This window comes from Scheffersomyces spartinae (genome assembly GCF_019049425.1).
Source record: "Scheffersomyces spartinae strain ARV_011 chromosome Unknown scaffold_15, whole genome shotgun sequence".
NCBI classification, from domain to species: Eukaryota; Fungi; Ascomycota; class Pichiomycetes; order Serinales; family Debaryomycetaceae; genus Lizanozyma; species Lizanozyma spartinae.
In genome coordinates this window covers 150,558-166,775 of record NW_025065062.1, presented here as the reverse complement: position 1 = coordinate 166,775, position 16,218 = coordinate 150,558, and the positions used below count along the sequence as shown (strand labels likewise).

At 38.4% G+C, this 16,218-nt stretch overlaps 7 protein-coding genes across 7 annotated transcripts; 4 read left to right on the top strand and 3 right to left on the bottom strand.

The window, feature by feature from the left end:
• Nucleotides 1-289: 289 nt before the first annotated feature.
• On the top strand, nucleotides 290-4,195 carry KQ657_001314 (uncharacterized protein; the record flags this gene model as incomplete). Its single annotated transcript, XM_043192112.1, has 1 exon — nucleotides 290-4,195. The coding sequence occupies one exon, from the start codon at nucleotides 290-292 to the stop codon at nucleotides 4,193-4,195; it is 3,906 nt and encodes a 1,301-aa protein (XP_043048407.1).
• A 964-nt stretch (nucleotides 4,196-5,159) lies between these two features.
• Nucleotides 5,160-5,393, top strand: KQ657_001313 (uncharacterized protein; the record flags this gene model as incomplete). The annotated part of the gene is made up of 1 exon (XM_043192111.1): nucleotides 5,160-5,393. The coding sequence occupies one exon, from the start codon at nucleotides 5,160-5,162 to the stop codon at nucleotides 5,391-5,393; it is 234 nt and encodes a 77-aa protein (XP_043048406.1).
• An 823-nt stretch (nucleotides 5,394-6,216) lies between these two features.
• Nucleotides 6,217-7,635, top strand: KQ657_001312 (uncharacterized protein; the record flags this gene model as incomplete). The annotated part of the gene is made up of 1 exon (XM_043192110.1): nucleotides 6,217-7,635. One exon carries the CDS (start codon nucleotides 6,217-6,219, stop codon nucleotides 7,633-7,635), a length of 1,419 nt encoding a protein of 472 aa, XP_043048405.1.
• Nucleotides 7,636-7,718: 83 nt separating this feature from the next.
• Nucleotides 7,719-9,616, bottom strand: GGA2 (phosphatidylinositol 4-phosphate-binding protein; the record flags this gene model as incomplete). The annotated part of the gene is made up of 2 exons (XM_043192109.1): nucleotides 7,719-9,385; nucleotides 9,568-9,616. 2 exons carry the CDS (start codon nucleotides 9,614-9,616, stop codon nucleotides 7,719-7,721), a joined length of 1,716 nt encoding a protein of 571 aa, XP_043048404.1.
• Nucleotides 9,617-10,495: 879 nt separating this feature from the next.
• On the bottom strand, nucleotides 10,496-12,453 carry COQ4 (Ubiquinone biosynthesis protein; the record flags this gene model as incomplete). Its single annotated transcript, XM_043192108.1, has 3 exons — nucleotides 10,496-11,058; nucleotides 11,520-12,428; nucleotides 12,450-12,453. 3 exons carry the CDS (start codon nucleotides 12,451-12,453, stop codon nucleotides 10,496-10,498), a joined length of 1,476 nt encoding a protein of 491 aa, XP_043048403.1.
• Nucleotides 12,454-12,838: 385 nt separating this feature from the next.
• KQ657_001309 (uncharacterized protein) lies at nucleotides 12,839-14,665 on the bottom strand (the record flags this gene model as incomplete). Its single annotated transcript, XM_043192107.1, has 1 exon — nucleotides 12,839-14,665. The coding sequence occupies one exon, from the start codon at nucleotides 14,663-14,665 to the stop codon at nucleotides 12,839-12,841; it is 1,827 nt and encodes a 608-aa protein (XP_043048402.1).
• Nucleotides 14,666-15,746: 1,081 nt separating this feature from the next.
• SPC19 (Spc19p) lies at nucleotides 15,747-16,205 on the top strand (the record flags this gene model as incomplete). The annotated part of the gene is made up of 1 exon (XM_043192106.1): nucleotides 15,747-16,205. The coding sequence occupies one exon, from the start codon at nucleotides 15,747-15,749 to the stop codon at nucleotides 16,203-16,205; it is 459 nt and encodes a 152-aa protein (XP_043048401.1).
• Nucleotides 16,206-16,218: the final 13 nt, after the last annotated feature.

The following is a 16,218-nucleotide window of genomic DNA, read 5'->3' as shown; positions in this document are numbered from 1 at the left end:
TTATATCCATCATAGTATGGACATATATAGTTCCTATATGATTATACTGTTACTGTTACTGTCACTGTCACTATTACTGTTACTGATACTACTATACGCCCTTTCATAGTTGGCATAGTAATATCCCCTACCATTGCTATTGCTACAATAGTAATTTTTTTTTTCGTTAGTATTAGTGAGACCTTTTGTCTGTTCCCCACCTTCCCTCACCCCCCACGATTGGGTGGTAACCAAGCTTTAAAGAATCTGAAAAGTAAAAAATTACCACCAGGGTTTTCTTCTACTCATCATGAACAACTCGCCTCCAGATCCCGAGACATCGCCAACGGAGTCGTCGCCGGATCCGTTGACTTCTTCTCCTATAAACGATAAAAAGAAGCCCAGACTTCCTGCTTCTTGTTCTGTTTGTAGAAAGAGAAAGACCAAATGCGATCGTCTAAAACCAGTGTGTGGTCTTTGTAAGCGAAGGAGTATCTCTCATCTTTGCTTCTATGAATCAGATACGCTGGATCGCCACCATAATTCAAATGTCATTGAGCTTCCGCCATTAGAGGCTCCAAATGCCCCTCATTATCACCACCAGCAGCAACAACTTCAGAGTAAAATTCACAATCTACCCCAACATAATAACCCACAACAACAACAACAACATGCTGCCCTATCACACTCCCAACTAATGCAACCTCCTGGTCCTCCTGGTCCTACTGGTCCTCCTGGTCCTCCTCATGCACCTGGTCCTGGTCCAGTTGCCCTAAGACAAGTACACCCTTTGTCTAACATACCTCAACAAATAGTAAATACACAAGCTGCTCCTTCTGGACCTTCAATGATCTTCCCAGGCCAATATGGTACTCAGAACCCACCAGGTACCCTCCCACCATTACAGAAACCCAACGAGGAAGCTTTGGTGCAACCAAACCACCATCTTCCTCCCCAAGCTTGTTCCCCTATGACAACATCTACCTCCAGAGTGTCTTCGATTCCTGAAAGCGTAGCCATAAAGCAGAATCATCAGCATGAGCATCAACATGAGCGTGAGCATCAGCATCAGCATCAGCATCAGCATCAGCATCAGCATCAGCATCATCAGCATGAACATCATCATCAGCATCAACATCATCATCAGTATCAACAGCAGCTTGAGCAGCAACAACAAATACCTCCGTCAATGATGGCCCAACAGCATATGCCTCCAATAACGCAACTTCAACCTCCTCAACACCTCCCACAACAGCAAATGTCACCTCCAATTCAACAACAACTTCCTATGCAAGCCCAACAAACACCAAACCGCCAAACTAATCATGTGCCTCCACATGAGTTCCGGCAACCGCGAACAGTAGGTAGCAGCATTTCATCCCTCTCACTGGTGGCAGGAGGACCTGAGAGTGCAGATCACTTAAGATTGTTGGGTAGATCCAATATGTCACCACAAACTATTAGCAATTCGGAACTTGACTCTCCTCAGGACAAGAGCATCACTTCTGAATCTGTTGCGGGGGAACCATCAACCATAGAAAATGGCTTAGTGGCTATAGAAATTGGTCCCAACTCTATATTGCATATATTGGAAAATGATCGTATGGACGTGTTTTCCAATGCTAGTTTCTCTTTCAGTACTGAAGGTCGTAACTGGCAGAACCAAGGAACTCTCACTTATGTTGGGTTGACAAAGAGTGATTCCTTTTTAAAAACTTTAAGATACTTTGCTTTAGCGTTATTTCAATCAGGTTTGATTCGTCAGTTTGTGAAAAAGAGAACTCTTGCGCCTTCTGGAGTGGACCAACCACCCATGAAGAAGCTAAGGCGGAAGAGTGTACCGATAAACCTCAATGAAACCGATTCAGAAAGTCACGAAGAGATCCAAACACCTGAAAAATTAGGCAAAGAAGATGAAATGGAAGAAGATGGAATAGTAGTGACCAAAATAGACGGTTTAAACGAAGACGATGGAGTTGACGACGAGAACCCGACACCTGTTTTCCCCAAATGTGAACAGGAAGGTTTGCATGAAGACCTTCAAATGTTTATTCATGCGCAAATGGGTAACGAAAGATCATATGAAGCCATTGCCAACATTGCATTAAAAGTTATTCCCTCTAAAAGAACGTGTCATTTCTTATTACGTCGTTTTTTCTGTTATGTCCATCCTTTCATTGCTATTTTGGACGAAGGTAAAACCTGGGAGTATCTAGCATCAATCACCGGAGAAAGACAATGTGAACCTGTTGACGAAAAGATTACTAAGATTGTTATTCGGTCTGACAGAGACTTGCATATCTTAGGAATCGTCTTGTTAACCACTCGATTAGGTTATATGTCTATGATGCATAATTCTATGTCTGAAGTCAACTTCACAGAAATCGACCGAGCTGTGATGACCGAAGTGGGAAGGGTTAGTGTCGAAGACTTTAGTTCTGTTGTACATTTCTGTATTGGGGACTTTTTACAATCTAAGTCATCATTGGAGTACATATTATTCCTCACGTTAGCTTATTTCTTCAGAAAAGTGAACCCAGTTGACGGTGAAGGTTTAGCAGGAGCTGACTCAAACATTCTTTTCAGTACCATCTGTTCTTCAGCTATTGGTAGCGGGATTCATCGTGACCCAACTACCTACAATCAACACCCTACTATTTATAAGAATGCTGCATTAATCAACCAGTGGAGGAGATTATGGTCTTATATTGTCATGCAAGACACGGCGTCGGCCATGTACAGAGGTACTCCTATGAATATTCCAAGTCTTGATATTTCAGATGTGCAGTCTCCTACTCTCCAACAACCCGGATGGAACGACTGTTATGCCAATTTATGGGAAATATCAGAGGGATACAGGAGGATATGCTATAGGATAACCAATATTCGACTTAAGCCCAAGGTTGCTGAAATATTGAATTATGCTAAAAAACTAGAGGGTTTATTTTTGGAGTATTTTGGGACAGACTTCTTCAAAGAATATATTTGTAAACCTGCTCCAGGGTCCGAAGCACTTACCTCTGTTGGGATAATGAGGTCAACCCCTAGTCTGATAAATGCTACTAATGAAGAAGAAGACCAATCTCCATCCACAAACATGACTCTTGCTCTGAGCTATTCCGAGGGTACCATAGTTCCTCCATTCAGCAATAAGGCCTACGAAACGTATCCTCGGAACAGTTGGGAGCCTTTAATACCATCAGAAAATATACTAAGCGAAAGGGCGGTGAAAGTGGTGAAGTTCTGCAAGTTCATTGAGTTAAGAACCAATTTAAGTTCCATGTATTTCATGGTTGCTACTCACTATGAGAATGCTTACAATTCTGAGAAAACTCCTTCGATGAAAGCTGGAATTGAATTGTTCAAAATCTATATCAAGAGTGTTGTACAATTGGTGTACATTATGAGTTACATCTTAGATAACACTGTTGAATTATTTGGAGAAAACTATGACTTTTTGATTACTTCACATTTGGAAAAGTGTATGATCAAGACACACAGTTTTCTTTCATCCTTTTTTGCCAGATTATTGCATCACAAGAAGGAACTTTCAAAGCAGAATAACAAGCTTGATCCAAGTATCGCCTCGAGACTTGAAACTATCAATTCTCTCTTCAACATGGTGATTTTAGATGCTGAATTGTTTGTGGGGAACTTTAGAAAGCTTGGTAGAAGATATAAGAATTCCCATCGTCTTTATGTTATGGCGAGATTCTTCTTCCAACAATGTACTATCAATCCTGATGCTATATTTGAGAGCAAAGATCCTCGGTTTTATCATGATGGAACCAACATGCTTGAATTCTTCACTACAAATGAATTACAATATCTTTGCAGTTTATGTGAGGAGTTCAAAGCCCGTAAGAATGAACAATTGAATGCCACCAAACACAACATTCGACTGCAATCTTCATTTTCACGAGATTCAATTTCCCCATCTTCAAATATAAGTGAACCTCAGAACACTTTTAATACTTTAATGAGTGTCATGGGTGAGTCTCAGTCTGAAGCTTCATCCTTCCTGAACTTTGAACCGGGAAAAATCCCCTTTGACCCGGCTTCCTTTTCAGCAGGAGACTTGGGAGACTTACAAGATTTACAAACGTTCCAATTGACGTCAGAACAATTGGATGCTATCTTCCCTGGTGGCAGAGGTGTTGGTGCTACAAATGCTGAATTCCTCAAGCTCTTTGAGATCTTTGGCGCTGGAATGTGACTTGACGGGACACACTCAGACACTAGACAACCAGACACAGACACAGACACAGACACAACCAGAAAACCAGATAAACTGTTGATCTGACAACCGTATATTTGACGGTTGTATAGGAAACCACATGAAAGGCGGGTAACCCTGGCTAAGGACCTGAGAGGTGACACAAAACTACAACTTTTAACGTATATAAGGACCCGAAAATTTTTCAATAATTTAATTTAATGATTACTCTTTTCTCCCAACAAAGATCTTCTTCTAATATATAATTAGATCAATCAACAAGATAAATGTATGTTCAGTTTTAAGAATAGTCTTCAATCTTGTTGTGAAATTTTTAAAGATGACAAAACGCTGTGCACCAGTCTGAAGTACTCAAACTATATGACAGACCCAGTATACCCAAATTTCTGATCTTTTTCACAATATGATAGCATTGAAGAGCAATGGTATTGATCAATGGTTTTGCTAACAATTGATTTAGTTTATATTTTTGTCTTATGATTTTGCATGATGGAGGTGCCTACGATCAAATGAAATCCAATTGCCGTAGTATCTTCAAACTGTAATTGGCCTTTTTGTAGTAATCAAGAGCATGTCATTTTACGTAAGCAAATCACCAATCCAACGGTTTGAATATCAGTGGATTGGTGATTATTATTTTGAAGTCATTCGATTACGTAAGCATTGGACATAAAAATGTATACCGGATGATAATAGATGAAACCTTTTTTTTGTCAAATCAAATTTGCATTTGATAATGAAAAATAGTTCGCTTGAGTTGCTTGTGCATGTACCATCTTTTCTAATCTAATGTGGTAGAAAAGTACATTATTTGACTATCTTCAAACTTCTTAGTGTGCACACAGGGTGCTCCCCTCTCCAAGCCTTTATTTAATTAGTTGCTTTGGAAAAGGAGAAACCCAACTCTGATTAATGTTTCTTTAGTGAACTACAGTATTCAAAAATGAAGTTACAAGTTTTAGTGTTGGCGTTGGCAGTTACGACTGAATGCCGTATGGTTGTAGATTTAAATGGGATGCTTGAGAAGGGTCTCATCAAAGGCGAAGAGATACTTCTTGCAAAAAAGGAGCCATTGGAACGAGTTCGTATTGATTTCGAAAGAAATAGAAAAGATCAAGTAAGGGACAAGTTTAGAGAACAGAGAAGAGAAAAGCTATCTAAAAAGCATTCGAATTAGACCATGATTTTGGTTAAGTTTATGATGATGAAGACGAAAATGTTGATGATTGTTACGAATTTTTTATGGGTTTATGAGGTTGAATATTATGAGCTTTGTTTAGAAGTCTAGCATGTATATGAATGGTCAATATATACTGATCAATAAAGTGCAAAGTATACTGTTTGGTATGAAGGAGGTCCCAGTTAGTGTGGGGTGATTGTAGAAGGTGACGCTTCTTAATAAGGTAACCCGTGTCGCACTTAACCCAGTTTCTTCCTGCTAAGCCTTGTAGTTTTGATTGTACGACATTCGCATTATCTAAGCCTACCGATGCCTTCTTGGGCCCGTGGATTAGTAGTTATCCTATGGGACATCTTAAGCTGTGCGGTTGCACCGTGCTATTCCTACATGTACATAAAGTTTCTAAGCATTTGGATGGTATTCGTGCATGAAGCACTACCATGCTTACCCAGTGAACTTGCCAGTTGTATAAACATTTGTTGCCAGAAATGATTAGATTAAAAACCACTATAGTTTGAAATCGATCGGGTCAAGCCGGACTAGAAAGGATCGGTTGACAAATTAAGAACCCCATATAATAGTATTGAAAATTTTCATGTCGTGGCCCTAACGTACATATGTGTAAGTGAACGCTCTATGCAATGCACTGCAGCCCCAGAAATTTCTACTGTAGTTGTCAGCCCCAATTCTACTAAAGTCTGTTCCTTACATAAGCAGCCCCTTTTGTTTTCAAATAAAAATACCCTCAAAGTATCACCAAGTACTTTTCCGTCTCTTCCATCTCCCTTACGATACTACTGACAACAATAAACACTATAACATGAAGTCTTCATTTGGAGTTGCTGCATGCTTGACTGTAGCTGTGGTTGCACAGGCTGCAGCTATTGGCACGGAGCTTGAACCACAGCTAGTTAACAGAGAAGGAGACTCTGAAATTGAAGTGGCTTACGGTACCATTTCCAAGAGAGAGGAAGATGATATTGTTGAGGAACCAGTCCAAATCTTCTATGGCTCTGGAACTATTAGCAAGAGAGCAGAAGATGACGTGCTTTTGACAGTTGTTAAAAGAGATGCTGCTGAATACGGAATCTTTGTTCGCAAGAGAGACGACGGTTCGGAAGAGATCGTTGTATCGTCTTTAGTTTCCCGGAAGGAAGACGAAGATGCAGAGGCTCACTTTTCAGTTGAAGTTTTTAAGAGAGCAGTTGACGACGAGAACTTGGTCTATGATTTTGGAGCAAACAACCAAGCTGAACCTTTGATTGAATTCACCATTAACAAAAGAGGTGATGTCAGCGTAGTTTCTGATCCTGCTGTTGCTACTGCATATGCCGTTTACAGTAAGAGAGGTGACCTTGAAGCTTTGACTGCTATTGGTAAAAGAGAACCTAAGAATGTCGTTGATATCCATAAGTTTGTTCCCACTAAAAGGGAAGCCAAGAATGTCGTTGATATTCATAGATTGGTTCCTACAAAGAGAGAGGCCAAGAATGTCGTTGATATTCACAAGTTTATTCCAGTTAAAAGAGAACCAAAGAATGTCGTTGATCTCAAGAAACTTATTACAAAGAGAGATTCTTCTGACAGCAACGACATTCCTGTTGTCTATGCTACCATTTCCAAGAGAGATTTGTCGTTTGTGCCTTCCATTGAAGATGTTCTTTCATCTCTTGTTCAAAGGACTCAACAGTTACTCCAAGTTGGCACAGAAACTGTTTCTACTAAAGCCGATGATGATTTCATTGGTGACGGTGAAACCTCGGCTATTAACACCTTATTAGACACGATGCCCAAATTAACCATTTTCGCCAACTATTTAAGAGACTTTGATGTAGCAGAGTTAAATGTCGCTCATCAAAATGTTAAGAGAAGCAAGCACTGTAAAGGTCACCACAAGAAGTTGATGAAGCAAAATAAGTCAAAGAATGACCATACTTTTGTGTTTGCTCCATTGGATCTGGCTTTTGATAAGTATACCAAAAAGCCTTGGGAGTATCCACTTGCTGTAGATACCGAGGAAGATGCTAAACACAACTTGAATGACTTCATCAAAGCTCACATTGCTTTGGGACACAAGCTCAAGCTTGAACATAACTACATGGACAATAAGGTCTCTGTTGAGGACAGTAAGGTATTCATTGACGGAGTACAACAAGCAAAGGTCATTGAAATTAAAAGGGCCACTGGGTTGGAAGATTATGTGATTGTAGTTGTTGATGATATTTTGGTGAAGCCTTAAATAGCTGGGTTTATTCTTCTTTGTTCATTCACTTTTATTCTTCTTTATTCTTAAAAATATTAATTGATTGTTTCTATAATTGTTTATAAGGTTGACACACCAGTCTCTTCGAATCTTTGTCCGTTACAGGAATATTCAACCTTCCACTTAATTTTCAATGGTTTATTATTGGGGTTTTCAATAATAAACCTTTGGGAAACTCCTTTATTGGTTCCAGCTCTCAAGACATTGGAAGATTGAGCCTCCAACTTCAAAGTACATGATTTGGGAACAGCCAATAAGAATTTAAAGTCTTCATAAGTGTTCATAAATGAATTATTGGAAAATAAAGCATCACCTTTAAAGCTGGTACTGGTTGAATCTAAAGTGTTGACTTCAATTTTTAATTTATCCGATTCATTGATAATTCTGGTACTGTTTGATTGGGGAGTGGTGATAGTAGTAGGCGTTGAAGATGGGAAATTAAGATTAAATGGGTCCAAGGAAGACGATTGGTTACTTTGTAATTGTGGTGAAGGTGAATTCAAATCTCCCAACAAATTAAGACTATTATTATTGGTGGAACTTGGTAATGGAGGTGTTGGCTTTGGTTGTTGTAAACCAAGTGAAATGGACCCTCCACTACCATATAAATTCAATGGATTAGTATTAGTAGTGGAGGTGGCATTGGAGGAAAAGGATAATGAAGATAAATCGTTCAATAAATCATTAAACCCTTGATCATCTTTGGAATCACTACTAATTGGAGCATCATCGTCAAAGTCAATCAAGTTCAAATCATTAGCACTTCCACCACCATTAGAACCGGAACCCAGAGATGTAATTTTCAAATTAGAAGCCTCAGAAACATTACCCTTACGTAATAATTGGAATTTGTTCATAACAACATTGATGTTATCATTAAGAACAAGTAAAGTTTGAATATGATCTGAGTTTCCTCCACTTTCATTTTGCTCTTCCTCTATAATCTTGGTGATACTTGGCTGAGAAGATTTTATTGAAGCATATAACTCAATAGCAGCTTCATTTGAATCTTCAACAATTCCAGATGATGATTCAACAGTAACAAGCATCTCATCCAAGATTTCAACTTTCCGTTTCAAACGAGAAACATCACTGGTCAATTGCTTCTTATTTTCTTCAACGTTATCATTCTTAAAGCCGGCCATGATCTTCATCAACTTATTGGCTTCTTGTAAATCTTGAGGTCTACCTCTACGAATCAATTCTTGTAATTTAGCTGAATGAACCACTGCTTCTTCCTTTTGTAATTCCTCCATAGATTTCAAGTTATCAGATGGATTCAATACGGCTGCATCTTCCACTTTGACTTCAGGGAACACATACCCCTTATTACTTAATAATCTATGCATATCTCTAATATATGTGAAATCTTCCTTATATTTGGAAGTCTTACAAATAGTTTGATACCATTCTTCGATTTGGGCTAAGACCAATCTTTGAACTCGATTATAACGAATTGGAGGAGATTCAGGGAATCTTTTAACCAATTCATTTAAAAACTCCTTTCTAGAAATTTGAAGATGAAATGGATACCCACAGTTCTTAACAAGATTATCTAAGAGGGCAATGGCCAATTCCGAAGTTTGAGGGTCTCTTTGAGAAATCAACTTGACAACAGCAATAGCAGCTTCTCTTGGAGCCGATCCTTGTTTAGCATTAACCCAATCACATATTTCAAGGTTTAATGCCAAATTTGGTTCTTGAAGTGTTGGACGACAAGCACGGTCTAAAGGGGTTAGTAGGTGAACGGAAAGGGAATGATATTATATATTCGAATATGATACATCACAAATGATAGGCCATAAATGGTATCAATATGATTCGTCACATATGATGGATCACAATTGAATTACTTTTATCCACTATCATAGTTCATAATATCATTCCGGTGCCAATAAAGGGACATACATATACGCCGTAACAACTTAGGGTTGATCTTGGAAATGGAATACGACATGGCTAAGGAAGAGAGTGTCGAGTTTGTTTCCCCGTTTGCTGGAAAAAAAGTGTGCGATATCAACAAAGGTGCAACGGAAGGGTGGCAGAAGAAGGCAGGAAGACAGCTACACAGAAGGCAGAAACGCAGATAGATAGAAGCACAGACGTGCAGATATACGGACAGATATGTAATCAAACAGACACACAGATAGAGGTAATTTATTACAAGTAGACTGTAGTTTAGACAATTTACAAGCATAAAGTAGTAATAATAGGAGGTACAATAATTGCTCATATGTACGAATTGTTACCTGACTCTGCAGTAGAAGCAGTTGTAACAATATCCGTAGTAATACAAGCACTGTAAATATACGAATCCATAATGTTCCCTGTGTATCTACAGCCACTCCCGAGTTATGCATGTATCTTTTTACTTTAATACACAAATTGTTCGATACATGATTCACTCGTAAGTTCCGAAGTAATTTCGCATTCGACTATAAACTCCCGGTCAAAAACAACTCTTCATCTTAGTCTGTTGGTGGCGTTAACATCCATTTACTGCTTATAGATTACCTAACACACTATCACCGTATGAGTTCCACAATACCTGAACAGTTAGATCCACAAGCAACGGATGATCCATTAAACATTAAAGATCTATGTTTAAAGTATGACTATTTAATGTTTAAGATAAAAGACCATCTTCAAAATTTAAGTGACACAACTTACAATGCTCTTATGCATAAAAAATCCCTTATAGATACTTTCCTAAGCGATGAACTATCTATAGATAACGAATTGAAGCACACCGACCAGTTATTAAACCAATGTGACTCCATTGAGGGCCAGTTGATGAAATTGGATCAAATAATTCAATTCATAGATCAATTCAAGTCTAGGGTTCAAGCCTTGGAGGTAGAGGCGGCTTCCCTTCGTTAGGAGCTGCTCCATCGGCTCCACTGGTGCCGACTTTAACCGGCACCTGCGCCGTATACTTTTCAACCAAATACTTTTCTAAAAGTATAAAGTTTCTAGAGTTACACTTATAGATGATGTTAATCAAATCCCCCACAATGGGCACCAATCCAAACCCAAAATCAATCATAGCATTAGCAGTCATCTTCTGCTTCAATGCAGGAGGTAATCCTCCTTCAATTGAGTCAGCTTTCTTGATCAATTGAAGCGCAAGACAGAAACAAATAGCGTCTCCAATCCATGGAAGTAACCCAATAACTCCAGCCCATCCAAGACGAAGTCCACATAAACTCAATTGCAAATCTAATCGGTAGGCTTTCCGTTTAACTGATTCAAGGATCTTCAAATCACTGGAAGGAATTATGTCTGGAAGTTTCCGTTTTCTAACTGCCCCTTTCCTTTGATAAAAGTGTAATTCGTTCTCTGGTATAGGCTCGAAGTATGGATCCTCCGATGGACCAATCTGGAGCAATTTATCCGCTGCTACCTGAAGATAGTTAGTACGAGCTTCAGAAAAGTGATAGCACTAGTAGTGTCAGCCGTCCCATCAGGAACAATAAGGCAACCCAGAAAAAGCCTCTTCAATTAGTAGTTATCTTTACATGCCTTTTTCAAAAAAAATTTGTAAACCAATTGTGACATATTTTAGACACTTTTTAAAGGAATAGTTCAATGAAAACAAGTAATCACTTTTCCAAGTATCATTTCAACAGCAATCATCTCAAATGTTGATAGTTGACCATCTAGTTTCACCTACCAATTCATTCCGGTATATAATCAAATGAGTGATTGAATGCGTCAAAGGACATTTTAAGATATACTTGCATAACAGTTTCTTCTTTTGCATTAAAGAAGTAGATAATTGCATCAATATTGACACTAATTCATATCGTATAATATATCTATGTACATGTGAAAAATTATTTGATTTCTTCATTTTGCACTTTTTCTTGCCGACTTTGACCCCAGTTTCTTCCCTTGTTGACGACGAAGTTCTCTTAAATCGGGTGGAGCTTCTATCCCCAACTCATTACGAAGCTCGTCAACATCTCTTTCTAATAATTCTTCCCAGAATACATTGATCAATGGTTTAGAACGTAAACCATTACGGATAGCCCAAGGATAATATATCGAATAAAGACGTTCCTTCTGTTTAGGTTTCAACCGTAAAGGTGCAAAAGCTGCACCTAACCCAGTCATAGGAATACCAATATTGAAGTATTCCAAAACTTTAACTGAAATTTCTCCTTCAATAATAATAGGAAGTCCAGTAATAGCATGATAGAAATCATGGCATTCCCTATATCTTTGAAAAACATAAGCCAACTCTTCATTATCAATGTAGCGAACTGCCACACGAGTATCCGGACTTACTCCTTCCTTATCAAGCCATTCCACATATGTACGTCCTAAAGTATTAGCAGGTAGGGACCGGAGATAATCTAAATCTAAAGACGTCAGAGTCATTCGAGGACGTTCTCGTAATATTCTTCTTCCCACTGGATCTGAAAGCATTTGATGTTGTAATTTCTTCAATATAAATGGGAAAGCTGTGGATTCACCTAACCCCACAATAAATTCATTTCTTTCAGGATGGAAATATGATCCTATCAGTGATCCAATTATCATACCTAACCTTTCTAAATGAGTCAATGGTATATGATCAGGATAATCAGGTTCCCTTCGCTCAAAATATGGCTTAGCTTGTTTGTTTTCCTTGTTAAGTGCTGTATTTGAATCGTTGTAATGAAGCCTCCCTTGCTCCATTAAGTCTGCCAACCGATTCTCTTTGGAGAACACCATAAGCAACGCAGGGATCGAGAGTATCGATAACTGGCGCCTAGCACCAATACCTGATACGCTTTTTATAAGACTCATCACAAATTATACGAGCTCGTGGATGTAAAGGAAGAACTGGTAAAAAGGAAATCAGTTCATTTTGAAACTAACATTAGTGAATAAATCGCAACAATTTTCGAGGCCTTTCCGAGGGTAAATTTATACCGGGGTAAAGTGAACAGATGTAATAGCATAAACTACGTCAAGAAACTTTAAAAGTATAGCAAAACAAGAAACCGTAAAGATTTTCCTTGCTATTGGGAAGATTTTTAACTAATATGAAAGTAGAAAACTTCAAAGTTCCACTCCATGTAGTACCTAGTTGAGTCATGTGATTGACATATACAACACCCGAACACCAATTTTTAAGAACTATATATAGTGCTACCTTTCCTTCTAATTAAAATTAACAATCTTGCGCGTCCTATTGAGAGAGACGGTGGATTAGTACGCTTATAAGGACAGCTGAAATACCCAAAACGGCAGCATGGGTTCGAGATGTAGTTCCCGTTATCGATGATGACGAAGACGCCGATTGCGGTGGTGTAGACGTCAGGCTTCGAGTCTGCTCCACTTCTTTAGCTATACAATCATCTCTATCTTCCAGGGCTTCACTACTATTCAGAAGATGCTCCAACTGGTGGACCTCGATGTCATCATCATCAACATCCTTTGGTTTCTCAATAACTTCACTTAACTGTGCTGCAAGGGTGTCTAAACATTCCACTGGATCAGTTGCAGCAGTTAAAGTATCTCTGGGAATGTTGAAATTGGATTCGGAATTTATTTCAGTCACCGTTTCACCTTCCTTTGTCTTTTCCTTTTCTGAAGATGATTTAGAAGACGATGACATCATCTGTTGGAGCATTAGAATTGTATCTTTCAATTCTCCTACTTCATTACTAAGTTCAATGTTCTCATTCTTCAATATGTCTATCTTGCCTTCTGCTTCCTCCTTATAATGCTTGTACTCCAGCTTCATACTGCGATGATGTTGTCTCTCCTTATTAAAACTGATATCCATTTCGTGAAACTTTCGGTTGGTGATATCATCAATGTGACGTTGCACGAGGATGTCTGTTTGTGTCAGATACTTCCTGATATAGCTTTCAAGAGATTTAAGGGTATTATTCTGTTGTCTCACCTCACTCAAACTTAGAGTTAAAATATTTAAAACACCTTCTAATGCAGTATTATTGATAATCTGTGAGTTATTGAAGAAACCAGCTCCATTTTTATTAAAGAGACCCAACAAGTTATCCTCAAATTTGGGATTAATATCTCCAAATAATGCATTGTCAAATGTTACCATTCGTTTGGATGATGAAAATGACTCCACTACCTCTTCTGGTGTTTCCTCCTTTTCCATAGTACACAATTGGTTATAAATATTCCTCACATATTCAACATGTTTCGATCTCTTATCATTCCACATCATATTGTTGCCCATGTAATTGGTGATTATGTTGATGTTCTCTACTCTGACGGAGATTTGTTTATGATTAGATTCAGCCTGAATATTGAACCCAAGATGAACGGTGTCACCAATTTGCAACGCCACTGGTTCTGCTCCTAGTTTAACATCATTAACAAATGTACCATTAGAAGAATTCAAATCTTTAAGCATAAGATCTCCAGTCGTGGGATCTATGTAAAGATCAGCGTGATTTCTACTGAGAACTCTTGAGTCAAAGTACCCATTATTCACATCTGGCTTGATCTTTGCTCCTATAGGACGTCCCAACTTCATTGTTTCAGGATAATATGGTACGTGCAATTGTTTCTTAACAAATGTATCATTCAACAGGACCAAAGTCACCATATATTCGCATGCTGTACGCTTACCCTCTTTTGAAGAACCTTCATGTAAAACCTGAGAGTTTGAAGCTACTTTCGAAGAACCGGAAGAGGGTTTTTCCTTAGCACGGACAGAATTCGAAGGAGTCGTGGTTGATATTGGTGGTACTGCTGCTGCTTCTGCTGAACTTGATGTATTCTTTGTATTTCTTTGGCCAGTGATGTTCAAACCAGAATTAATTCCATTGTAGTTCCCATAACCATTATTAAGGTGACCAGGTGTTATGTTGGATTCATCAGACGACGATTCATTACTAGTATTATCAGTGACAACTCCATTACAGGCTTCAAAACTATCACGTCTACCTAAGGGACTGGTATCACTCATTATAGTTTCCAAACCATCTTCTTGAATATTAACCAAATGGCCATGAGATCCTATACCTGTTGGCATAGCTACCACGTGAGACTGTGAGTTAGACCGTTTCCTTCCGCTTGAAACATGTGATTCTTCATTATGATTAGAGCTTGAACTGGAACTGGAACTGGAGGTAGAATTTAAACTTGAAAGGGAGTTTGAATTCGTATTTAGATTCAGCCCCGATCTTGATCCTGATTCCGATCCTGTTACGCTCTTATTATTACTATTGGTAGTAGCAAACATCATCCGTTTCAGAGGAGACGTGGCTACCAAATCAAACTGTATGTCACTAGACACAGCCATCTATATTTCTTCCCATCAAATTACCTCTTGTGGCAAGTGGATCAGGCACCTGATGGTAGCGGATCCAAGATAAAGTTGCTCCTTATAGTAAAATCTGATGGAGAAGGCCAAAAAGTTCCGGGAAAAAAACCACGTACAATTTCCAAAGTAGTCTAAGTATTTCCTGCCTTCACTATTAAGGGATAGTGATGATTACTATTTCAATGTTTATAGTAGGGTTAAAGCTATAGAATACACTACTGTATATTTATTCAAGGCCACTTTCGCTTTTGAAACAAACAATAATTCGGGGCGCTACCATCTATCCACACACGAAAGCAAAATAGGAATAAGGGCTATTATATGGTACTGCTTATGTATAGTATAATGGTTTGGTAGAATTCACATAACAGTAGATTGTCTCAAGAAATTATTATATACATACCCGTTAAGGTAATGGTTAGTCGTTGAGTTTATTGGCTTTGTAATGCAGTTGAGCATTTTTGTGCCACTAGGTTAAGTGTCGTGATCAGATTGTGTAATAGTAGTTAATGTTAGTACTTGCCTCGGACTACTGTCTAAAACAAAGAGGACAGCTATTATATGGGGTTTAGTTGTAAGGCTAACTAGTAGTTAGACTAATACAATGTACGATTGTATAAATCTAGACACGTTTTTGTTACCATATTCAGCGTATATTTTCATCTTACGTAATTAATTACATAAGGATGATTTTAGTTTTGCGTAACAATAATACCGAGTCATCTTGAAATCAAAATGTAAACACCATTACAGTACTACTGTTTTCTTTAGTAAACCCTTACATATTGATATGAGTAACTTGGACAACTGTACCAGTAGATTGAGATCATGCTTAAATTTACTCCAGACTTCGAATGGAACTTTAGAGAATGCTACAGAAGCAGTTCCTGGCCTCTCTCGTATGTTCTACACTCGTAAAATATACGGACTCGTACCTGAACTGGACGTCACAGATGCCAGAGAAAGTGCTATACGACTTATTGAGCCTCAATTGAAGAGCAGATTGGTAATGATTCGCAAAAGTTTGGACAAGTGTCGTAAAAGAAGAGACTACTTGTTAGGTCAAAGAGAACTTATAAGAGGTAGATTAGTAGGTATTCCCTATACAACGCTTTCGGATGAACAATTGTCTAAATTGACTACTGATGACAAGAAAATAGAACGATACAAGTTTCTTCGGAATAAAAGAGAGCGTCTACAATATCTGCTATCCTTAATCGAAAGAAGTAATCCGGAACCAGCTACTTAATTCAGAGTGTCTA